This window comes from Ambystoma mexicanum, chromosome 9 (genome assembly GCF_040938575.1).
Source record: "Ambystoma mexicanum isolate Mex_15411 chromosome 9, UKY_AmexF1_1, whole genome shotgun sequence".
In the NCBI taxonomy this organism is placed as follows: Eukaryota; Metazoa; Chordata; class Amphibia; order Caudata; family Ambystomatidae; genus Ambystoma; species Ambystoma mexicanum.
In genome coordinates this window covers 359,285,052-359,311,473 of record NC_090931.1, presented here as the reverse complement: position 1 = coordinate 359,311,473, position 26,422 = coordinate 359,285,052, and the positions used below count along the sequence as shown (strand labels likewise).

Here is a 26,422-nt window from a genome sequence, read left to right as displayed (position 1 = left end):
GGGGCCGTTTGGACTTCATTGTGAAGGATGCAGGTGATGTGTCATTTCAGTGGCTCATCCATGCAGTGTTGTGTGTGGAACTTGGCTCTGTTGATGTGTGCATGTGTGTGTGTTTGGGTCTGGCACTGACATGGGCAGGGTGGGATGCATGTGTGGATGTTTGGCCATCTATGAGGTGATCCAGGGCGGACATTTGTGGGGACTTGTACATTCACATTGCATGCTTGCATCAGTGCACTTACCTCCATCAGAAGTCTCTGCCACGCCATGCTCCATCCTCCCAACTCCCTCAATACATTCGACTCTGATGAGGTTGGCGCATGTCTCCTCCCACTCCTTTAACTTGATTGGCGACTCAGTCTTGAGATTCTCTGCCAGGATCATTCTGACCCGGAGTCTCAGGTCATCCCATCTTTTCCTGCACTCACGCACAGTGCGCGTGCTGCTGCCCACAGCACTCACTTTCATTGTCACTTCGTCCCAGATAGCCTTTTTCTTAAGGAGGGTCTCCCGCCGCATGTCATTTGCGAAGACCACTGCAGCATTATCCGATAAGGTCTGAGTCAGCATGAGTAACTCCTCAGTAGAGAACTTTTCCTTCCGCTGGCGGTCTGTGGTTTTTTTCAGTGCCTTGGGCATGGTAACGGTGTTGCAATGGATCTCAGACAGCAAGGTAACACAAACAAGTCCAGGGGGCAGAGGATGGCAATGGATTGTGTTTTTAAAGATGGCCGCCGTGCTCTTTCCCGTTCCTGTGCGATGACGCTTTTTCCGGTTCTGGTATTTAACGGTCACCGCTATTACCGCTATTAGCGGTGACCGCTATTTGCATGCTGCGTCAAGGCGGAGGTGCTATCTGCACTGTCGAGGAAGACGGTAAGTGACTTTTGGGGGAGTTTAGCGGCAAGGAAGCAGGGGCATTACCGGCATGGCGCAATGCTCGTGTCCGCGTACTCGGAATGGTACGCTATTAGCGCCCTCCTGCGAGGGCGGACACGTTAAGGGCGCCATGCCGGTAATTTGCGGATTTTACCGCATGACGTGTAATGAGGCCCTAGGTCTTCTCAGGTATTCAGGAGAGCTGTTTCAGTGCCTTTGGCTGCCCTGAAACCGTACTGGTGGCCATGGAGGCAGCCAGCCATTTCGGTGTGGAGGGTCAGGTGAAGGATGCCCAGGTTCTCAATGAGTTTGCCCAAGAAAGGGGTGATAGCTGTGCCGGTCAGATAGCACAGCGAGTAGAGTGCTTGCTTTGACATCTGGGCAGAGCCTGCTGATGCAGGTTCGAATCCCGGAAGGCCATACTCAGCCTTTCATCCGTCTGAGGTTGATAAATGAGCACAAAAAATTTAAGAGAGCCTAGAGGTAATATTTCCTGTGACCAATAGTGAACAGCCCTCTATAACCAACACTTTTAAACAATACACAATGTTCACTCGGTCCCTTGCTTCCCCAAGTTCATATCTAGTTGAACCTTAATGTATCAGGTTAATCACCATTAAATTCTCATACTACACCACATTGTATCAAAAAATAGTATTTTATTTTCCATAATTCAATAACAAAAACACCTTTTTTTGTTTTCTTTTTTTATCTTTTCTTCTTCGCAATTCCAATTTAAATGAGCACCACACACCATAGGAAATAAGCAGCGGTCAGATGCCTGAGGGTTCGTAGCGCTATATAAAATACCAAAAGAAATAAAAAATAATAGAGATAGGTCAATAGTTAGCTGGGAAAGAGGTGTCAGCAGACCGCTTTTTTAGGAGAGGGTGCACAAGAGAGTGCTTGAGAGGTTGAGAGAAAGTGCCTGTGGCAAAAGAGTGGTTGCAGAGATCAGCCAAGGCATGGGTGAGAATGCTGATGTTGTCCTTGATGGTTCTGGAGGAGCAAGGTAGCACCTGTTTAGAAGATACTTTCATAGAGCGGACAACTCTAGAGATCTCATCTGGTGCAATGGGAGAGAAGGATGAGAATACGGGGGTATAGGTGAGTCAGAAGAGGTGGAAGAAGGAGGAGGGCGGGAGGGGGGAGTAGATGACAGAGAGGACACAATGTCAAGAGTTTTGGAGGAAAGGTGGGAGGCCAATGCGGAGCATAAGGCCTGGGAGAGGGGAGGATAAGAGGAGACTGTGGAAGGATTGGTAGGTTCCTTGCAGATTTTAAAGAGTTCAGCAGTGTTGTTTGTGGCTCTAGAGATGCAAGCTTGGACATGAGCTCTTTTCTTGGAGCAGGTGGCGAGACGGTATTGCCTTTGGAGTAGGCGGCAGGCCAGTTTGTCAGGGGATGAGCTAGATGTCTGCTTCTTTGCACTTTAGTTTCAAATCGGCTATGATAGAGTCATACCAAGAGTTGCATTTGGTGGCAGGCTTCATGCAGATCCTCATTGCAGGGGCAAGGATGTCCAGGGTGTTAGTGATAGAGAGATGGAGGTTAGTTAGGACAGAGTCAGAGGCAGAATCCAAATAAGGAGACAGGGTAGGGATGAAGGAGGCAGATAAGGCAGCGACTGACACACGCTTCATCAGTCGCATGACAGAGAAGGAGATTGGCAGTGTGGGGAAGAAGACTGGGGACAGGGGAGGTTAAGGAAGGATGAGAGTGGTCAGACCAGGATAGAGGGGTTGTGAGGAGGTTTGAAAGAGGAATGCCTGATCAGAGCATCCAAGGTGTGACCTGCCCGAGTGGGTAGGGCCAGAGGGAAGGATAGTGAGGGAGAGAGAGTTGCATAGGTCACGGAAGAGAGAGGTGGCCACATCAGGGGAGTCGAGGTGGATATTGAAGTTCCAGAGGAAGATAGGTTTTGGGGAGGAGGCAAGAAGATAAGAGGCGAGGTCAGCCCATTCAGAGAGGAAAAGGGAGGAAGGATCAGGGGGTCTGTAGATGGAATCCATTGTAGAAGGCTCCTGATGGCTCCCACAATCTTTCATTACGGGTGTCATTTACACTTTGCTTTTCTAGGCACATAGTGGAGAAGTGAAGAGTAAATGCTCCCCATACACCTTTTGATCAACATGTTTCTACAATGATGTGTACATTGTCTGATTGGTTTATCATATGGCTTGTGCACTCTTTCAGTCATTTGTATAAAACAGAGTATTATTTTAGGTCTTCAAACCGACACATTAATACATATTTATACCAACTTCAATTGGACAGTTATTGAAGGTCGAGATGGAATTCAGTCTTCGAAAATCGATGCAGAATCGCCACAATCTCTTGAATCTGTTTTTCTCATAATGAGGATCTGGTAAAAGGGTTAGAATCCACACCAGCCCTTTCTAAAGGGTCTTAAGTACAATGATACGGTCCAGCCAGTCATACCACTAAATACACAACTTGAATAATAGAAAAGAGAACTTACAATAGTAATATGTTGAACATTTGTACCTAAAGTTCATCAATGTTGCTCTTAGTGAAGCCATTAAATACTCCCACCCAGGGCCCTCTCTCAAGCTTTCCCACAGGGCTTGTTGCCTTAAATCTGCCACTGCTTTGTAGTCATGACCCAGTTGTTTCCTGGGTCACCGCCACAGGTCAGTCTTTGGTCTTGCGATTTCTATTGGCAGCACTGCTCCCATGAAACCCATAGCTGTGAAACTCAGCACCCCAGCATGTGAATCCAAGTATCACGGTAAATAGTTTGACCATCTGCTTATAATTAGTTAAAAACATGAGTTTTGGAAGTTGGAAGATCTGTTTAGCAAAGTGATTCGACGAATTGGTATTTGTGGAGCCATAGCCTCACCAGTTCTCGCATCCGCGAGATCTCACGAGACTTAATGTGCGACGCGTGCGTGAGGCAGCAGAGCGGCAGACGGAGCTGGGAGCAAGGACAAGAGCGTACGCTCACTATGGGGATCTGGCAGAAAGCCCCATTTAGACTCAAGACACCTTCTCACAACCCCCAGTGAGAGTACCCGACAGCAGTGACTCATTGCAGACCCTTATGTCTTTATTTAATTGTGCTCACTTACTGCTGCATATTGTACCTGAGTTACCTGGCAGATGAAATACTTCATACATCCTCACGTGCAGTGCTTCATTGAAAGCCACACATATTTTGTGACAAGGATCAGGGATATACCAAAGCGGATTCACCATGCAAAAAGCAAAGCCACCGCCGCCTTTCCTACCATCCCCAAGTAGGGCAGCAATCCTGTGGCCGCAATGGGAGCTTTTGCTCAATACATATTTGGAAGCAGTGAGCTGTCTAGCCTATGCAGCTGGGAGGAATAAGTTGATGTTATTGAATGCAATGGGAGTTGAAGGGCAAAGGATATTTGCAGGCCTGAAACCTGAGTAGGCAGATGGGGATAACGATGACGCATTCAAAAAAGCTGTGCACAGCAAAAAGGTCTGACAGCAGAGAAAACACTGTGTTACACCGTCTGAAATTTTATACAAGGAAGCAGGAGAGCACAGAACCGGTCGACAACTATGTTACTCGCATGCGTGAGTGGCTGCAATGTGTAGTTTTGGCGAAAATGCTGAAGACAGGATGCTGGTGGAGCACACTTATTGCAGGAAGGTACAAGAAAAGTTCATCATAGAAAAATAACTAAACTTGGACAAAGCTCTTCAAATTGCCAGGGCAGAAGAATGAACCGCTAACAGGTGCAGAGAAATGGCATGTGACAACGGGACAAACGCAGGCGGGACATTGTCAAAGAGAAAGGAGGGAGGAGGAAAGAGCCCTTGAAGTGTCACATGTGCACAAGCACACAACACTTAGCCAACGACGGAGAATGCCCTCCGAGGAATAAGGAGTGCTCAAACTGCAGAATGTTCGGCCATATCGCCATAACTTGCAGATGCAAAGGAAAGAAAATTGCCTACATTGAGGGGGAAGAACGCACAAGCTAAGACGAAGAAGCCGATGATAATAGACCCACAGTCATAATGGTGAACAGCTTGAGAGGGAGAAGAGAAAAACCACATTGCGGGCATAAAGATAGACGGCTATGCGACTCCAGTAATGGCAGATTCAGGGTCTGATCTCACCATAGTACCACTCCAGCTGTACAAAGACATAGTAGGACGTCAGGAAGTTGAAGTGAGAAGGACCAAACAGAGGCCCACAGTGTCTGGAGGAGCATCAGTAGACCTATTGGAATACATAAACGCATGCGTCAAATTCAAACGACAGTGTACCAGCACCAGAGTATATTTCTCCGAACAAGGACCAGCAGTACTGGGCTGGTATGACCAGCACAAATTAAACATAAGATTGGACCCCAGCACTGATGATCAGGTGATGATCAGGTGCTATAATTTTTAACAAGAGGTGTGTCAGCCCTGACAGATACATTCCCCACACTCTTTTTAGAGTCTTCAGAGAAGATAAAAAAACGTTTACAGATCGAGATCAGATTGAGAGCAACGCTGTCTCAGTCAAGCACAAAGAGAGGCCTGTTACAGCCACAGCAAGAGGAGCGTTACAGAATCAGTTGACGAAGATGATCAAAGAAGGGACCAATGAGTGTTGAATCCTTAGAATGGCTCAGCCCAGTAGTTTTGATCAAAAAGCAACACTCCAATGAAATCAGGCTGTGCATCGACCTGCGCAGCTTAAATCTTGAAGTGGTAACCTACAGCTACGAGCTGCTCAGCATAAACAAACTAATCCTTATGATGAGGGAAGCCAAATATGTTTTCAAGTTAGACATGCGCGATGCATATCACCAAATCAGCCTCCATAAAGAGGCACAACCCCTGACAGCATTCATTACACCATTTGGCACCTACCAGAGCACACAGATGCCGTTTGGATTGTTGTTGGCAGCCTTGGCCTTCCAGGGGATGATTGACTCTCTTCTGCGAGGAGTGGGGAACGTGTCTTACTTCCAAGATGACATTCTCATCTGTGCCTGCTACACAGAGACACATGACAGAACACTGAGGAAAATCTTGGAGAAACTTCAAGAAGCTGCTTATGCCTCAGATATGACAAGTGGGTCATATGGGCCAAAAGGTTGAATACCTGGTGTACAAAATATCAAAGGACGGCGTCAGCCCTAAAAAAGAATCTTCTTCAGGTCATTGTACAAGCCCCCGCACCAGAGTCAGGAGATGAACTACGTTTGTTCCTCGCACTAGCGGAGTACTATGCAAAGTTTGCACCTCGATTCTCAGAGACTACAGGACCACTACGAGGATTGCTGAGGAAAGGTGCAGAGTATGAGTGGGGCCCAGAGCAGAAAACAGTGTTCAACAATGTCAAGGGAAGAATCGTGAATGCCCTGTGCCTACGGCCCTTCAACCCCGAACAGGACAGCTACAAAACGACAGATGCCTGTGCATATGGCTTAGGAGCCACGTTGACGCAGAATAAAGGAGATGTCAAACACGGTGGCGCTTTTGCATTCAAGGCCCTCTCAGATGCAAAGAAAAACTACTCTACAGTAGAGAAGGAGATGCTTGCCTATGTGGTGGATTATTTCTGGTCATACGTATGGTAAACAAAGTTTCAACTGGTCATCGACGACAAACCCCTAATTCACATGCTTAGCCCAGGAGGCACCAAGACTTCCACTCCGCGTTTGGCGAGGATAGCAGCCAAGTTGCAGGAGGATATGTACGAAGTCAGGCAAAGTCCCTGCTGTCTGCTGCGACTCAGAGTCCTGGCATTTGGTGATTTGACATCTGCAAGGAACATTCATCTTGCATACCTGGTTGTGGGGGCTACACATTTGTTTTTCATCTTACTGCACAACCGTGCAGTCTTCAATCTGGCGGCCAGCTCCTCCAGTGTATTTCCTAGCGTTCCCGTTGCTAGGGCTGAGTGACGTTGTGGGTGCCGCCCCGACTCAGCCAATCCATCTGCTGGACATACTACATCACTTCCTGCCTTGGCGAAGTCAGGCAAGTCCCTGCTGTCGGCGGCGACTCAGAGTCCTGGCATCTGGTGATTTGACATCTGCAAGGAACATTCATCTTGCATACCTGGCTGTGAGAGATGCGCATTTGTTTTTCATCTTACTGCACAACCGTGCGGTCTTTAATCTGGCGGTGCGCTCCTCCGGTGTATTTCCTTGTGTACCTGTTGCTGGCACTGAGTGACGTTGTGGACCCTGCCCCCCGACTCATCCAATCCATCTGCTGGACATACTACATAACTTCCTGCCTGGGCAAAGCCCAGGCTAAGTTAGGCAAGGTCCCTGCTGTCTGCGGCTACTCAGAGTCCTGGCATCTGGTGATTTGACATCTGCAAGGAACGTTCATCTTGCATACCTGGCTGTTAGGGCTACACATTTGTTTTTCATCTTACTGCACAACCGTGCAGTCTAAAAGCTGGCGGCCCGCTCCTCTGGTGTATTTCCTAGCATTCCCGTTGCTAGGGCTGAGTGACGTTGTGGCCCCCCGCCCCCTGACTCAGCCAATACATCTGCTGGACATACTAAATCACTTCCTGCCTGGGCAAAGCCCAGGCAAAGTCAGGCAAAGTCCATGCTGTCTGCGGCTGTTAGCGGTGGGCGGCGCCTCCGCCTCCATGTGGGATTCTCCCACAGGCCACGATACCATTCAATATACGGCACCGCAAGTAATTTCTACCTTACCTGATTCCATGCTACCGGCGCGCCCTTCCCATCCATTTAAGGGCCACAATGGTGTTCCATCTGTGACCACTGTTTCACTACCCACTGCGGTAATGCTGTTGGGTGCCTCATTCCTTGTGCTTCTTATGCCACCTTTTAATTTAGCACAGACTTTAGACATCCTTTTAATACACGTAACCTTGCTAACCTGACTTACCCTCTTTGTACCCCTAAATTTATGTCTCTTCATCTTGGACTATGGAGCGCTAGATCATTATGTAACACATCATCAACAGTACTTGATATGTTTTTTTACACTTGAATCTACAATTCCTCTGTATTACTAAAAACTGGATCTCGGCCACTAATACTACTATACCTGCTACATCTTTCTGCCACACCCCTCGTATTTCTTCTCAGGGAGGTGTCACTGGTATTTTATATCATTCATCTTTTCCTCTTATTCCTCATAATTTAACTCTTCCTTATTTCTCTACATTTGAATTTTCATACTCTATTTTTTCTGCTGTTTCTTCTACATCTTCTATTTCATTTTTATTGATTTACCGTCCACCTTGTCTAGACCTTATATTTACCTCTGCTATTTCTACATCTCCTGTCTCTTCTCTTCCGGTCTATCTATCAGACCATCATCTCATTTTGTTCTCGACTTCTCCTGTTCTTCCCTCTTGCATTCTTCATCCTGCAACTCTTTCTTACTTACGTTGTGACCTATGTAAGTTCAATACTATGCTTTTTTATCTCTACTAGTAATTCTAAACTGGTGTTCAAGCTTAATTTTCTAATCTGACAGCAGATGAAGCTGCTAGTGCTCTTTCCTCTTCACTTTCAACATCTCTTGATTCACTTCATCCTCCTTCATTTCACCCCTCACGCAAAACCCCCCAACCTTGGCTCTCTCCCCATCTTCACGCAATGCGACACATCCTCTGGCTCTTAGAAAGATGCTGGTTAAAACAGAAGACACCAGGGAACTACACTTCTTATGTGTCTTGTCATGCTCTTTATGATAATTGTCTTCTCTCGGCTAAACAATCTTATTTTCCTGATCCACTTCATTCACAGTCCTCTCATCCTAAAGGCCGCTTTCAAATTCTCTCCTGTCTACTTTCATCTCCTATTCCGGATCCTTCAACTAATTCTACTCTTACTAATACAGATCTTGTGCTTTATTTTACTTCTAAAGTCTCTTCTCTTCAATCAGCTATTGAATCCTCTCGCACTCCGGTCAGCTCTTTGTTCTATGCTCCTCCTCTGGTATCTCCTAAAGAAATGAGTACTGTATTTACTCCCATTACTAAGGAAGACACTCTCTGTCTCCTTGCCCGTACTCACCCTACTTCCTTTCCACTGGATCCTATACCATCTGCACTCATATCTAAAATCTATCCTTTACTTGTTTCTTATCTTACAATTTTATTTCCCCCTGCTGATGTATCTTCTGCTTCCAATGTCCGTCCCATTTCACTCTTGCCATATGTTTCTAAATTTCTCGAATGAGTGGTTTATACTCAAGTTTCTACTTTTATCTCTCGGAAATTTTATTCTGCCTTGTTTTCAATCTGGGTTTTGCCCAGGATACTCTACTGAGAGACTGCTCTTCTTTCTGTTTTGGGCTCCTTGCATTCTGCACGTCATGCTAAACAGTCTCCTCTGGATCTTTCTGCTGCGTTCGATACTGTTTATCACACACTCTTACTGTCTGCTCTTTCTTCTTTTGGCTTTTCTGGTTCTACTTTAGTTTGGTTTGAATCATATTTATCCCAGAGAACCTTTTCGGGTTCCTGGTTGGGGGTTTCCTCTGAAACATATTCACTTACTTGTGGTCTTCCTCAAGGCTTGGTCCTTTTATTTTCTCTCTTTATAGTTCTTCATTAGCTGGGGTTATTTCTTCTTTCGGGTTCCCACATCACTTCTACGCAGATCACACACAACTTTTTCTTTCATTTCCACATTTCACTGATGACATTCATCATAAACTTAGTGCTTGTTTACTGGCCATCCAATCATGGATGTCAGATAATTTCTTAGTTCTTAATGCTGCAAAAACAGAGATTAACTTTTTTCCTTCCTCTACTATTTCTTCCTCTCTTTTACCTTCTTCCATATCATTCCCTCCGGCCCAGATAGCTATTTCATCAGTGGCCCGTAACTTAGGTCTTTTATTTGACTCAGATCTTTCTTTCAGCCTTCACATTTCATTATTTGCTTGTTCCTGTCGATTTCATCTGTATAACATTCGGAAAGCCTGTCTTTTTATGACTTTTAAAGCCACAAAGTTACTGGTGTCTGCTTTGATCTTTTCACGGCTCTTCAACTGCTCCTCTGCACTCTTTGGACTTCCCATATCTCGTTTAGCTCAGTTGAAATCTGTATTTAATGCCTCTATTCATTTTCTTTGTTTGCTTGCTCCTTACGATTCTATTTCTTCTTCTTTGCCTCAACTTGGATGGCTCTCTTTTCATCACTGTTTAAAATAAAAAATGTTATGTTTCGTTTTTAAAGCTCTTTATGGTCTTGCTCCCTCAATCTTTCTTCGCTTGTTTCATTCTACCTTCCCTCTCGCTCACTTCGTTCTGCTTCTCATAATCTCTTTATAGTCCCTCGCCACCCCTGTGCTCAATCTCATTTTCGTTCTTTCTCTCTCTAAGCACCCTTAAACGGGAATACACTCCCACTTTCTCGTTGCTCTATTACTGTCTGTTCATCTTTTTGGGTCGCTCTACGATTCTACCTTCTTTCATCTGGTTAATTAGGGTTTCTGCAATTGCTGGAATATTCTGTGTTTTTAAATATTTACTTCATTATTTGTACTGTTTTTGCTCTTATGTTCAGTGCTTTGGTGTAAGGTGCTATTTAAAATCAAATAAAATACAAAAATACATATCAGGGTGGAGGAATGCACAAGCGGACTGTATGTCGTGCCTTTTGAAGCGTGAGAAACTAGCCACCACTTTCCTACGAGATGAATGCATAGTAGCGTTAGTAAATGACTTGAGGAGAAGTGAGTTCCTAGTGATGAGCGAGAGCCATTGGAGAGAAGAATCGGCTAAGGATAATATACTTAAGAAAAACACAGAATCGGCCTGAGAAGGCTGGCCCAACGAAAGAACCATACCCAAAGGAATAAGACTGTATTGGAAAGCGAGTGAGGATATATATGAAGCCGATGGGTTGATAATGAGAAGAGATCAGATCATACCCCCTTTTGGTATGTGCACGATAATTCTATGCAAAGCGCATGCTGGCCACCTCTGCGGCAATATGACCAGACGCAGAGTACGAGAATCGTACTGGTGGCCGGCCGTGCATGGACCAAGACATAAGGACTATGGTGGAAAGGTGCAATGAGTGCTTGCACGGCAACAAGAGGCTAAAAACCTGCGAAGCCCTATTAATTCCCACAGAGACTACTGATGGTTTGTGGCACACAGTGGGAGTAGATTTTATAGGACCATTGGATGTCATGCTATTTGATCACAAGTACGGCATAGTAGTAGTGGACTACCTATCCAAATGGGTTGGAGTGAAATTTGTACCCAACATTACCACCTCAACTGTCATAGAGGTACTCAATACCATTTTTCAATTAGAAGGCCTGCCAAAGGAGTTGGTCACGGACAGTGGTGTTCAGCTTGTGTCCAGAGAGATGGAGTCAGTCCTTCAAGAGCATAATATTAAGCAGATCAAAGTGAGCCTTTACGATCCACAAGTCAATGGACTTGTGGAAAGAACTAATAAATGTATCAAGGGGGCTCTGCAATTGGCTGCAGCCTCAGGAATGTACCCTTACAGGCAGCAAGGGAAGCCATAGCAGCACATTTACTGACCCAAATCGCTGTCACCAATGTGTCACTGTTTCAGATGCTGAGGGGGAGGAGGGCTGCATCCACACTAGTCCCTCCGTGGCTATCATGAGTTAGGCAAGACAACACCATTGACATGAAAGAGTTGGTGTGGAGGATTCACAAGAACAAAGATCAGATGAAGGCCCTCAGTGATGCCCGCAGGGCGACCTTTAGAACAGAAGTTAATGAAGGGGATCTTGTGAAGATAAAGCTGCCTCACAAGGATCAAGTGACAGGATCCAAGTGCAGCCCACAAGTGGAAGTGGTTAGCAAGGAAACCAACCACATATGCACCAGAGATGGAAGAAAATAGAATCTAGAAAGAGTTGCCAAATTAAGAAGGCGGACTCTAGAAGCGAAAGAAGTATCAGCCAATACCAGAGAACCAAAAACAGTCCACAAACAGGAATTGGAACAAGACTCACTAATGGAGAACAATCTTGGTGAAAGCACACCAGTTGAGAAGAAACCGTCAAGTGAAGAAGTTGTCACGCCACAAGCCCAAGGCAGGACGGAAGTAACCAAGACCATGCTGTTCCGTCCACCGCTGGGTGAGAGGCGCCCTCAACTCAACGCGAGAAGACCTACGAAATACGAGGACTTCGAGATGGAGTAGGACCATGTTGCTCAAGAAAGGGAGGTATGTGGAGCCATAGCCGGCGGAGCGGCAGACTGACCCAGGAGCAAGGACAAGAGCGTGTACTCACCACAGGACTCCAGCAGAAAGCCCCACTAAGACTCAGGACACCTTGTCACCCGACAGCAGTGACTCATTGTAGACCCTTGTCTTTAATGAACTGTGCATTACTTGCTGCTGCATATTGTATATTGTACCTGAGTTACCTGGCAGATTAAATACTTCATACCTCCTCACGTGCAGTGCTTCATTTAAAGTCACTACAGTCTTTTTCACGCTCTCCTGCCTGAAATAATGTTAATGCCGATGTATTATTATGGGAAGATTGACTTCTCCCGATTTCTCTGACGAAATCTCCTTCCTGGGTGCTTCAGAATGTTGGCATGTGTCGTGCTTGATGTTGTATAGGGCTCTAAAGTTGACCGATGCTCATGTGGGCAGTTATTTCTTTAAATTCTGGAACATACTGTTTTGATCATTCGTTTATATATAAAGGACTACAAACCGCAAAATGCAATGTAGAAAAACTAAGACCCGATGAGCTACTCATACCTTATCACGTGGGGCAATTTGACAGCTCGGTATGTCACATATGATACCTGCCCAATCAGCGGCATGGTGTCCAGATTACTGTGTGCTCATAGGTGCCCGAATGTGGCCTCTGTCCCTTTAAGAGCTAGAGGGGGGAGAAAGCAGCAGACAAAGCGCAGCCATCTTGGTCTTCTAGCCGGTGACAGATGTCGTAATCTACAATCCATCCGTGGAAATTACAGTGTGTCCCTTTTTGGTCACCTGCAGCTCTGTTCCTCCATGTTCCTTCCACACAGCAACGTGGCAGGAATGAAGGCAAAAAATGTAACGGGTTGTAATAAACACTATGCTCATTTAAGGTGACCTTTCAACCCGGCTGCACTTAAACTTGCACCAGACAACCAAACTTTGCAAATAGGCGGATCCTAATTTGACAATGACCACGTAAGCCAATAGCTGGACGGGAATAGATGACGTGTGCCCAATTGTGCGCTCGCAAGGCGGGTTCTGGCCGATTGGGAGCGGGTAGGTTAGTGCGGTAGCGGCTGAAGAAAGGGGGGCTGCCGGCGGGGCTGTATCTCCCGCCATTTTTCAATAATCAGCCACGGCTTCTCCCGGGAGTAAGAGCCAGACAGAAGTGACCTGCAGCTGCGCACCTTGAGCTAGCAAGGGGCCCTGTCACAAGCGGTCTGCTCAGACCCTGACCTCCAGCCTCAGTACCAGCCAGGCCCCGCTTCTGCTGTTACCGGGATGGCGCCCATGCTGGGCCGGAAGCCCTTCCCTTTGGCTAAACCACTGACTGAGCCCCTGCTTCCAGGAGAGGAGGTCTACACCATTGAGCACAGCAAAGAGAGCTTCAAGAGCAAGGAGTATCCTTTCGTGAAAGTGGCTGGGCACCAGGAGGGAAATTAAATGGGAGGGATAACATGACGAATTGTTGGAGTAAGTACTACTCCTCAGTTCGTCCACCACAGATGAAATGGTTAATTATCATGTTCACCTGTAAGTTGAGACGTTACGAGGATCTTCCAAAAAGTGCACTGTACCGGGCGTGGGAGATCGTAAGAAGAGTTTAAAGGATAGTAATTGTCCCTTGGTATAGCACAGGTGGTTGGCACCAGAATGCACGCGGGTGGGGGTCATTTAGAGGAAACGTAATAAGTTACTACGATTTGTCTACATCGAAGGAGCTGCACGGCAGCAATCTCACTGGTGGTACACTGTGGAGTCTTGCCCAGTTCGTTTAGCGCATATAGTTTGACAGTTTACTCAATGAGCAGGTCCTTGTGAGGGACTTAGGTTAAATACTTTTTCCAGCTGTTTTACGCCAGTGCTTGGATCTATTACGTTTCTGCGATACTTTGAATACCTTGTTTTGGACACGGGCCTTTTAGGTTTTCTTAAGCTAAGTGTTTTTGTATTTTTATCTTGCAGTATTGTTAAGATATTTTATTAGCGTAATTTAGTCATTTTTGCCGTGGTTTCACTTTTTGTTTTGTTCACTTTTTTAGTGGCCTAACAAAGTATTACACTGAACTGGTACAATGCATTAACTTTTGAAGTCCCAAAGACCTCTTTACCAAGTAATGGTATTGGAGCTAATGAGTAGCCAAGAAACTCCCACTGGACAAATATTATTTTTTCGTAGGAAAGACTTTTCACTTTCAACTTTGTCTGGTGAAACAAGAGTATGCATGGAATGCAGGCCCGTGAGGGCCACATTATTTAGAGGCATGAATCTGGCAAAACATTGAAAAAAAATTCTTGCTGGGTGTATCGTATGAAGAATAAACACAATCATGCAGGTGTTGCTTCTGATAAGCTCGTAAAGTTGGGCAAAAGCAGCCAACATCAATTTAAAAAAAAAAAGTCAGTTTACCCTATACATACAATGTAATGAAGACTTCCAACACAACTTTATTGTTGTATATTGCGCGTATAATCCATAGATGTTAAAAGGATTTTTTTTTAAAACTCACTGTTGCAGTTCATCTTTCAATTAACTTAAAGGTGCTTTGCATCACTGTATGCCAACATATCAAGTCCATTGTAAGCATGTGTTCCGGTATTAGGGCTGACCATTGACTTCAATTCTTAAGTTTATTGATTGCATACGTGACCACAACACAATCTTTTTCAGTGATGCCTACGTGGGCCCTATTCTTTATTTTGTAACGCGCGCTACACCCGATGGCATCCGGGCGCAAGTTCAAGAATTCTTTAAGCTTACAAGTTAGTTACACATTCCAAGTATTTACAGAGTACATTGACAACAATAGGATGATGAAATGCAGGGTTATATACAAAAGTATTTGTACACATAGGTGTATACATTGAAAGTTAGAGAGCAGGGTGGAGTAAGCAGGAGATATGCATGTAGGTATGCGTTCAGTTGCAGTCTAACAGACTGGTTAGATATGGAGAGTCCTAGTGTTAGTCAGTTATAAGTCATTTTCTTTGAGCCATTTAATGCAGTTAAGTCTGAAGTGTGGATAGGATTGGTCGGATCTTAAGGAAGATGGGAGGGAGTTTTGCAACTGGGCGGCTTTGACAGTTAAGCTGTTGCCTCCGGCTGTGCTCAGTTGCAATGGGGGCACCACTAGTTGGCTGGTATATGCTTCTCTAGTAGGTCTATTGAAAGTTCTTCTTTTGAACCGTCTATTAGATATTTGGGACTAGATTGTTCATGCTTTTCAATGTTAGTGATACTGCTTTAAGTTTAATTTTGTCAGCTTGATAATGGCTTGTATATAATGTGGCAGATAAGTTACCTGTGGGTGAATGGTGCAAGTACACTGTTCTCTTTGCTTCCTCCACATGCTCGCTAATGGTTGCCAACCAGTTGAGCTTAGACAGCTCAGATTGATTCATTTAATTGTCGAAGTTTTTTCATCTCACTAATTTAAGGGCCCTGAACAACGTCCCACAGCTGTTGGTGGGATTAGTACTAGTAGGGTGGTTTCTGGCACTGTTTGATTGCCTTGGTAGTCGTTGGCTATAGTGTCCGAAAACATTCTATGTTCAGATCTACTTTTTTTAGATTGAGCATCTGCAAGTACGTGAGCTCACACTTTCTTGAGCGTTTGTATTGTAAGCTACTTTTCAATGCCTCCAAAGGCAGATCAGTATAATGTGTCCATATTATGTGAAGTGATGACTCTCTGGTGTTTGTTTTTGAGTCTCGATTGTATATCTATGAAGATTAATTATTTCAGTTTCTGGCACTTCCTGGCCATAAACTTCCATGCATCATTGGGTGATTTGCTTTGTGTCCATTGCATCTGTGTTCGGTTGTTATGGTGGATTCTGTGCAGATGTGTTGACATATTTTGCATCTCCTAACATTGCTTAGGTTTGTTTCAATTATTTATTCTTCATGTAGAGGACTTTGATTTTCTGGTCATACAGTGCTAAATTTCTTGATTGTATGCGATTGAAGGGAGTTCACTTAAAAATGTATGCTCTTCATTCCTGCCAAATGTTAGTTGTAGCTCCTTAACAATAATGTTCAGTTGTTAGTTTGATAATTTACCAGATGTATGCTTATGTAGATAACATGGCCTTACCAAGCTTCATCTAACAAAGTGTGTTTGTGTGTGTTTTTTATTTGAAGTTTTAATTGGTTCCTTTTGCTACTTCGAATACATCTGAGGTCTGAGCATTCATAAGCGATTGCATTGTACTATTACTGGCTAATAATTTCAGTTGGTCCAATAAAAGGTATCTCACTAATGTGAATGTGGGGGTCATAGGAACACAGATTTTTACAAGCTCATATCTGAGGTGCTTGCTCGGATACTTCCTACCTTTCCAGAGGAAATAATCACACTTGTGTATTTGCAGGTTGGGCAGGGGATGCATCAAGAGATGCACACGTGCTCCATTACATTCTAGGGATTCTAGCCCAGTTTTTGTTGAATTTGGGATTTGTAGTCCTGGGTGGTCCTATTATAAATCCAGAACTACACGTCCCAACAGGGCAAAAGAAGTATCTGTGTTTCCCAACAATTCTTTGCCAAATGACACTACCTAATTTTTTTTTTTTTTTTTTGCTGCTTTTACCTCCGCTCCCAGTCAGCGCCCCAGACAAAAGGCAGAGGGAGACTCCCATCCTCTACATAACTTGCCATGTATACTTTTTGCGGCAAAAAGTGGAGAACTTTCAATCAGCAAAGGTGGTTAATGCCCCAGAAAATAACCAGACTGTATTAGGGCTTCTATGGATATGGGTCAGGTGCTGGATACATGCTTACTCTACTGGAGTAAGAGTAAATTGGACTTGGGAGTATAGGGCACATGTATTACTACATGGAACATTTTTAGACTCTTTGAATGCCCTCATTTTACACCTACTTCCTCGTACTGTCATCAGGCTGATGGCTGGCGAGTAAAGATTAGAGAGAGTAAAGACTTTAGATGAGGGGGCGAGTAAAGATTTATTCTCCTGGTTCACCAATCAACCAACGGTAAGGCACCACTGTATCTATCCTCTGTCAAGTCTAAAAGCCTTTTCAAGGCATAAAATAGGCAGTGTCGCATAGCAATTCGCTATGCAATTCTGTCAGTTTGCTAATCAAATGGATACTTGCGTAGCAGAGATAGCTATTTAAGTTGCACACTTCAACAAAAGCACAGCTCACCTGGCAAGAGGGGCATTTCCCTCTTGCCCTCTGTGCTCCCCCCCTTTTCCCTGTTCACTTCAAGTCCTAATGGAGAGAAAGTGCAGCAGTAATCGTCTCCTTCACTCTTAAGTGCTAAAGGCATGTGTGGGAGTGCTAGGCAAGAATTTCTTTTTCAGATAATTGCAAATCCAAAATAATCAGGATGCTACTCTTATTAACCTTTCTATATCCTGTCTGGCAAACGCCATATGTGTCAACTTTATATATGGTTTTAAAAGACAGCCATGCAATTCCATTCCTAAAGTGTAATTGTTACATAATGCATAATGAGATTATTGATACTGTATCATCTCCATGCTTTACAGTAAAGTTTAGGTTAGTGTATCTAAATTTCATTGTCAGCTATATTTCATTTTGTTGGGGAAGATGCATCATATTGACGAGTCAACACTTTTGAAAATGCACATGATCAAATGCTTTTGATGGCAAACCTAGTTCTGTAACCCGCCGGTTGCATACATCTTGCAAGTGGTGCTCAACCCATTAGCGAGCCCATACTCCTTGACATTCTAAATATTCACCCAGTTGCTTTATCCCAGGTACCATGAAATTGAGATGACCGCAAACTACAATATTACAGCTAGTTTGCTAAGTTCTCTATCCACTCTTAGTCTTTGTTTCCTCTTACATAATGAACACACAAAGCAAACTAGATCCTTACACAAAGTAGTGATCAATAGTCCATCCAAACTTTGCATCTACATATCTATTGCAATACAAACACTGTAGTTGGCCTCCAGAGCTCGCTCGTTTTGACTCTTCAATATGATGCATCTTCCCCAACAAAATGAAATCTAGTTGACAATGAAATTTAGATACACTAATCTAAACTTTACTGTAAAGCATGGAGATGATACAGTATCAATATTCTTGGTATGTATTATGTAACAACTCTTTTTTTTTAGGAATGGAATTGCATGGATGTATTTCAAAAAATATTTAAAGTTGACGCACAGTGGTGTTTGCCGTACAGGATATAGAAAGGTTAATAAAAGTAGCATACCGATTATTTTGGGTTTGCAATTATCTGAAAAAGAAAATCTTGCCTAGCACTAAAGAGTGGAGGAGATGATTACTGCTGCACTCTCTCCATTAGGACTTGAAGTAATAAGAGGGGCAAGAGACGAATGCAAGGCGAGCTGTGCTTTCATTGAAGTGGGCAACTTAAATAGCTATCTTTGATACACAAGTGTCCATTTGATTAGCAAACTGACAGAATTGCATAGCAAATTTGGGTCCGGTGTTTGCTTAAAATCGCCTCCAATTACCAGGTGTCCCTCGGCAAAGGCTGTACTGATGGGTAGGAGATTGCGGAGAAAGGGGCCTGGCACGCTGTTCGGTCAATAGACTGCTGCTAGGGTAATGGGCAGCTCGACTCGACCAGGAGGCCTTTCAATAGAATATAACACACCTCTGGGTCTCATGACTGTGATTTGTGTTAGTGGCAGGTCTCGGCTTAGCAGTAAAGGCCACCCCTCTTTTTTCTTCTGTTCTGCAGAGGCGAAGTAGCGTCTTGGGTAGCGCTGGAAGGAGATTCGTTTTTCATATGCTGCTAGGAGGTGAGTTTCTTGTAAGCCGACGATATCAGCCGCCAGCTGGGAGAGCCTGTGTTCCACGGATTTCCTCTTACGTGGGGCGTTTAGTCCTTGTACGTTCCAGGTCGTAATAAAGTTCATTATCCAGCGGGGTCATTTGTATCCTGATTAGTGAGTGTGGTTGGTCTGCCCCTGGTATTTTGTAGGTCCTTTGGTGCTCCTTCCGCTGATTGTTTTGAGTTTTGTCTTCCCGTAAGTTGTACCTCTTGTTTGATGCCTCCTCGCTCCCTCAACCCCTGTCCCCCGAGCAATGAACGGAAAAGAAAAAAACAGGTATTCCGGTCCAGCCTTCTACCAACGGGGCAACTGGCTGGGCCAATGCCACCAATACGGCTAGGGGCAACATTGCCTCCTGTATCCGTGAGTTTGCTATTGTGCGGACTTGTGTTTCGCTGGTTCTTTTGGCGGTCTGGTGTTTGCAGTGGTCTAACCCCCTGGTTCTCCGGAATTAGCTTTTAGAGTCTGTATGATTGTCTCTAGGAGATCCCTTGGTTTTTGTGTAGATTCCAGGAGGACTGGTGGTGAAGAGTTCTGGGTTAACCAGGCCGATAAGTATGGCGTGTACTGAGAATTTGGCTTTGCAGAGGGCCGTTTCTAGCGATTGTTTTGCCTTTTGCTCTTTGGAGGGGGGGCCACGCACTCTGCAACAGCCCTCTACCCGGCACCAGGATCGTAGAGGTTCACAGTCAGCCCTTTCTTAGTTGGGCTTTGAGTTATCGGGATCCCCCTCTTCTGCCTCAGGGTTCATGAACGTTTCAGCTTCTTTTGGAGAGAAGATCTGTCAGGTTTTCCCTCCCATGTGAAAGCAAGAGTGGTAGAGAAATTCCATTGGTATATAATTTCCTCTCTGAGCCATTCGGTCATAGGCTTGAGGGCTTTTCTTTTTGCCAGTGTGGAGGCCACCAAATCTTGGAATAGGGAGATCGATGCATCTCGAAAGTGGATGCGGTCTGTCGTTCTGGCTTCCTGCATTCTCTTCTTTGAGCATATACAAATGGACTCTCACCAGCACATCTGCTGTTGGGGAGGAACTTTGTCTGGATCTTGTCCTGTGCACTCGATCGAGTTCTAGTGGGGAATCATCTGGGAGAGTTATGCTAAAGCGGAACAGGTCATTTACGTAGGCTCCAAGTTCTCAGTCGGAGACCGACCTCTGGATTCCCAGCAGGTGGATATTATTGCGCCTGGATCGGTTTTCTGTATCTTCCTGTTGGCTTCTAATGTCTCTCACCTGGATTCCAGAGCACTGAGCCGGTCTGCCCCCTCTCCGATCTCGAAATTCTGTCCGTCGTACAGAGTGGTCTCAATTTCTTCCGTCTGAGCTTCAATTTCCCCCACTCGCTTGTCAAGCGATGAGATCTTGCTCTTCACCTCCTCAGTTCCTTTTTGAAATTCCTTGGTGAGGGCTGATGAGTTCTTGTAAGTCTGCTTTCGTGACAGTTTGAGACGTCATGTTGGAGCTATTTTCAGGCGGGTTGCTTGTTGTCCCACGGTCGTTGCGTTTGCCTCGTTTTGCTTTTCCCCCATGGGTGTTAAGTGCTGCAATGTCTGTTTGGTTGATTTGCGGGTTTTCGACACTGTGTTGCGGTGTGTTCTTCCTAGATTCAGGGGGGGTGGGAGTGAGATTGTGTAGTCGGTACTCCCACCTCAGCTTGGGTAATGCCGAGCCCAGCACCCCTCAGTGGTGGGAGGTCCCGGGAGCCCCGACAGATGTTGACCCACCGACACTCTGAGAGCGCTCTGCTCAGTCAGTACCAGGAATCCGTTTGTTGCTGGAGTTTGGGATGTGGAGTATGGTCTGTTCTTTGAGGTCGAAACCAGCTGATTTCCCTCAATGTTGTGGGGCCCGTTGGTTCGCAGATTCCTGGTTGTGATATTCTCTCTGGTCAGTTGATACAGCGTCTTTCTTGCTCAGATCGTGGTGCAGCTTAGATTCGCAGATCCAGTAGATTGGGATTCCCTTTGTGTGGGGTGCCTCTCACGCCAGGTTGGGTCCCCTCTCGGCTCCCGAGTTATAGGGTGTCAATTCTGGAGCACCTGCTAGTCAATATAGGGGTGCGGTGGGACGGAGTGTCGCCCCCCCCCCCCCTCTCCCGAAGCAGTACAGGGCCTCCACCGCTGGAATGGGGCAGCCGGACCCAGCAGTTCGGAGAAGCTCCAGCGTCAGATGAAGCTTCGGGGCCTACTTGGACAGGCTGGCTTTCACTGACCGGCAGGGCTGCCGGGCGCACCAAGGGACCCAAGTGTGTGGCTGGATGCAGTTCGTAGGCGCCCGGTGCGTGTCTGCTTAGTTCCTGTAAGTGTCTAGGGCTTCGTTTGTGTGCGCCTCCAGGGCCCCAGTGCGCTGGAGTTCGTTGGCCGGAGGGCTACCACCCAGAGGTGCGGCAGGTGCCGCCTTATCTTGTTTGGGTTTTGACTGGTCCGGTAAGTTGGCGTTGTTTGAGGGAATCGGATATCCTGGATCAGGGGCAGTGAGCTCCAGCTTGTCTGTGTGTGGAAGAAGCCGGTTCTTGGTCGCGGCACTCCCGACAGGCTGGTCTGGAACTAGACAGGCGCAGCACCATTCCACCCAGATTTTACTGCAGGTGGTGGGTGAAGGTCCCGCATTCCCGGGCTGGAGGCACCCTTCCGCAGGTGGAATGCCACATTGATCCAGCGGGCCCCGCTGTCGGATGGTGCGGGCGCCGGTGTGGGAGTGCTGGGCAAGTCGGGCCGCTCTTGGTTAATTGGCCTGACCCAGCGTTAGGGTTTGACGGCCGCCTGGATGTAATTCGGGTCCCTGGATTGGGTAGCGCTCCAAGTTCTGCAGGGAAGCAGAAGAAACAGCCCCCAACCCCCCTACCCCCTGGTCTCGTTGTTGCCTGATGGGATCGTGGGAACAGGTGCAGAGAGAGTCCGGCGTTGATCTGGTGGAGGCAGAGGATCGCTGGTGGAGGCAGAGGATCGCTCGCCTCGATGTGGACCGCCATTGCTGAGCTCAAGAGCTTGCTGGTCTGGTGTCCTGGTGCCTCACTGCGGAATGAGGCATCTCCCACCTGGTAGACCTCCATTATGCACTGTCTTCGTTGATTTGCTGCTGCCGTAGGGTCGGCGAAGAGAAGCGGGTGTGCGGGCAGACTGGCTGCGAGGGCTGCTTCTGTTGTTCTCTGGAGCCCCTTCACTTTGGGGAGCGGGGGTGTTAGTCTGCTTCGGGAACGGGTGGGAGTGTGAAGGACCTTCGCTGCTTTACCCCAGAGGGTGGATTATGTAGATGTCACCTTGCGGGATGGTACACCCTGCAGCCTGGAGGGTCTCCGGTGATTGTCGTGCCTTTGTTGCTTTTGCGGCTGCTGCGAGCTTGTAGAGGTGGACCAAGACAGTATTATGCTGGCTGGCTGAGAGCGCTGGTACTGTTGCTCGCCGGGGCCCTTTCACACGGGAGAAAGGGGGAAGGGAGTCCACCTCAGGAAGGGGTAGAGATGATGCGAGGGTCGCCCACTGTGTTGCACCAGGGGGTTGGTTATTTTTGGGCAGTCAGCCTTTAAGACAGTCCCAGACTGGTGAGGAGTCCGCCATTTTATTGCCTGGTTTAATGTTGTGTTCCCTTCAGCCTCAAATCAGATGAATTTGCCGTTCTGGATGTCGTAGGAGAGTCTAGAGCGGATCAAAACCTGCCACTACTCTTCACCACCAGGCGACGTCGCTCATAAGTGTTGAAACTTTGTTTTCACTGGGGCATTGCAGTTGTCAGCGTGGCACCAGCCGGGAGCTCTCACCGAGCCACTCCGACCGCCATGGCTCCAAGCCACGCCCCCAACCTCTAGTGTTTTACCTTTCTTAGACACATTGATGTTACCCCCGATGCATAACTTGGTGTGGGCTGGGGCTAGTCTGTTTAGATGGATTCGGGAGGCCACAATCAAGAGCTCAGTCTTGTCACAGTTGAAGTGAGTTGTTTGCCATCCATGCTTGGACTGCGTCATATATCTTATTTATGGCAGCTAAATCCAGTTCCCATTTCCCGCTTGGCTCAAGGACGACCTGGGTGCTGGCATAATTCGTATACTGCACACCCAGGGCATCCAACAAGTCGAGCAGGGGTCTGATGTATATGTTGAACAAGGTGGGCGACAGGCAGGAGCCCTGATGGATGCCACATGTTTGGGGTACGGGTAGAGCGCTTTCTGCACCTACTGCTAGCCGGGCAGTCCGGGGCCAAGAAATGATGGCCACCATGGAGATGCCTGGTGGGAGCAATGCACGATCTCTCAGCCATGTCACTGGTAGAGAATGATCCACCGGGTTGAAGGCCGCAGAGATCAAGAAGCATCAGTAAGGCAGGATGACCTCTGTCCGTTATGCCCGCCAAGGTGGATTTAAGGGCGAACATGGCGGTTTCAGTCCTGTGCTGAGCTTAAAACCTGATTGGCGGGAACATAAGATATGGTGGTCTTCGATGTGCTTCTGTAGATGCCAGTATGCTAGTTTGTCCATAATATTAAGAACAAATGGCACATTAGTAAAAGGTCGATAATTACCAGTAAGGGGGGGATCTGCGTTAGCCTTTTTTAGTAGGGGTGTAATCCAGGCCTCCCTGAGGGAGGACGGGACTACACCTTCATCAAAAGTTACGTTTATGAGTTTAGTTATTCAAGGGGCTAGTAGCTCCAGGGAGTCTTTAAAGACATCTGCTGGACAGCAGTCACCGAGGCATGAGGTAGGTTTCAGGTCGCATATGATCTTGGAGACTTGCTCCTCTGAATGAGGGAAAGATGGGGATGTTGTTGGAATCCAGGGGGCCCGTCCTGGGGAACGTTTGTTTGGAAGTTGCATCCCTGTTACAGATGGTTACAGATGACTGAATGTTACAGATGGTTTGTCTATGCCCTGCAATCTTAGCAAATAATCCAGTCTGCTAAGATTTTAAACTGTGCTGGTATTAGAACGTGCATTGTTGATTCTATTATTGAAATGGGTAGATTGATGATGGCAGTTTGGAATGTATTCACTACTTGATTATACTGGGCCAGTGTGTCCAGGCTGGGGTTCTTTCCTGCGCTCTTTATCTGTGTAATTGCTGGAGAGATGCATTCAGGACGAGGCAGGGGCATCCTTGACCCATTCTATTCGCACTATAACCATTAGCGCAATGGGTATGTCTTGACCCAATTTGATCTGGTTTAGTATGGCCTTCTGGGAGGGCGTGGATAATCTTGTATGCTAAAGATTTATTGATACACCTTGGTGACCTTGCCAGGTCTATCCCAAGGTTGATGAGGATAATCAAAGAATATGTAGACCATAGCTGGTAGAGAATACACTGGGGTGAGTCGGTTGGCTGCTTGTTTGAAGGAGAATTGCCTGCTGAATGTGGGATGGGCTCTCTACAAGTGGAGACGTTTAGGCATTCGCATCACTAAATCTAAGAGCATTTCAGGTTTAACTGTGACCTGCTGAGAGAGATGGTAATAAGAGATGTTACAGGTATTTGCACCGTCACCAACGGAATTGGTCTGGTGGATCTGCAAACGATAAGGGGGGATGGGTTAGTAAGGTGAAGAAAAGGAGTAGGATAGTGAGAGGAGTGGTGTTCTGTTGGCAGCTTCAACTCGGTAGACACCGGGTGCTGAGCTTTGGTGCGGGTATTGGATCGGTGTCAGTCCGCGTGTGCTGTTGCTCTGGCTTATGTGTTGCAGTGTTGTGAAGTGCGTGCGGCTTGTGGTGCGAGAAATGGTTGTGTGAGTTTTTGAGTGAGATAAGTATGCAGAGTTTGAGGTTATATTGGTTAGTGGGTTACCTGACCTTTTGCATGCTAACATTCACAGTATTGTCTAAGTGTGCCACTTGTTGGCCTTCACGATCCTATCTAGATGCGGCACAGGCCAATGTTTAGAGCTCTATCTAGGTGTGGGCATGCTAACATTCACAGCCTTATCTAGATGTGGTGCAGGCTGGTGTTTACAGTTCTGGGTGTGGCACATGCTAACCTTCAAGTTTCATGTAGGTGCGGGCATGCTATCCTTCAGTCAAGATCCTATCTAGATGCAACGCAGGCTAATGTTCACAATTCTATTGAAGTGTGCACATTCTAATATTTACCAGTTCTATCTAAGAGGGCACATGCTAACATTCACGATTCTGTCCGGACGTGACGCAGGCTAATGTTCACAATTCTAAGTGTGGACATGCTAATATTATGGCACTCTGTTATTTGGAGGTAAGGTAGAGTGGCAGGGGTTTTCTGGAGTAGAGCGATTGCTCTACTCCCCACCCATGCCACACTCAGTTTTTGTTGGTGTCTGTTAGCTGCTGGCTTCCCTGGCGTCCCCTGCGGACACCTGCAGACACATCTTGGTCGGAGCCGCCCTTGGCCTTGGGGCCCTTAGCCGCGGGGGCTGCACGGGCAGGGGGCTGCTCTGCGGTGTCCTTGATGAGGGTGTGGTGTGCCAATCAGGGCCGGGAGGCGGGTAGAGGGAGGTTCAGGAAGCGGGTTGGGAAAGGGGAGAGGGACGACACGCCGAGTGCGTTCACCGTGCTTTAGGCACAGGTGAAAAAAGATTTGGGAGGCCACAAGATGGCGGGGTAAGGGGGCACCTACCTGGTCAGCAGTCCACGTCCAGATGAGATGTGGTGTGATGGTTTTAAGTATTTGCAGATGCAGTCGCTGAAGGGGAGTTATGATTTACCATAATCCCCTCTTCTGGACAGAGGTTATAATCTAAAGTGAAAGGCAAGCCAGAAGCCTTAGCACTATAAGTTTTATTTTGGGAGTATCATAGCCCTCGCTGGGAAATATGCGTGCTAAGTAAGCAGAAGATATTGGGGCAATGAAGGAAGTGGGCATCTGTTTCAAATTAAATGTCTCCCAGTTTAAAGCATTACACACGTCTACTACTCGAGGCACGCCTACAGAGATCTGGGATGAGAAAATACAAACTGCCCTATGTGTCAGACTGACCTGGGCATTTTTTTCACTTGGATCTGGGGCTGCACCTACGCAAGCCTTTTGGTGCACGGTTTGGAGGTTGATGGGATGTAGCCTAAAGGCTTACCTTCAGCTGGTCCTGCTAGATGGGTGTGTTGCTGCTTCTAGGAAGGATAGAATGTTTAACACCACTCTGATGGCGAAGAGGGCTATTGCAAGGAATTTGGGTGGGGTAGAGATACTAACCCTTTCTCAATGGAGCGTAGGACTGGATAGCTGTATGAAATTTAAACCAGCATTGGCAATGCCAACAGTTTTAGCTTGTGTAGACCTGGGGAAAGGCATTTGCTATTCACTGTGGCAACTGCAAAATGGTGCGTGTAATGGGTGGTGCCTGGCAAACTCCTAAATAACTATACACAAGCCAGAACTGTTGGCTTTGCCAGTTTTTAACAGTACTCGCATACTGCTTATAAAGGAAGTGCCAAGTCCGACCTGGCTAAGACATTTTTATTACACCAATAGCTCGTTAACAACTACAATGAATTGGCAGAAGACTGATTTGAAGAAACACTGGCATGCACTTCGAATTTAAAGTTTAATGTTGGGACTTGCTTAAAGTAGCTCAGACATCCCAGTAGGTTGTTTTTTGGAAGAGGGGGTGGTGGG

The 26,422-nt window shown here is 46.4% G+C and overlaps 1 protein-coding gene across 1 annotated transcript in view; it reads left to right on the top strand.

Annotated features, from left to right (window-relative positions):
- The first annotated feature begins 13,104 nt into the window (after positions 1-13,104).
- The window catches only part of BAZ1B (bromodomain adjacent to zinc finger domain 1B), a 769,492-nt gene continuing 756,174 nt past the window's right edge, over positions 13,105-26,422 (top strand). Inside the window, exon 1 of the mRNA XM_069614785.1 lies at positions 13,105-13,441. Within this exon, the coding sequence (XP_069470886.1) occupies positions 13,323-13,441 (119 nt within the window). The 5' untranslated portion in view covers positions 13,105-13,322. The remainder of the gene's footprint in view (positions 13,442-26,422) is intronic.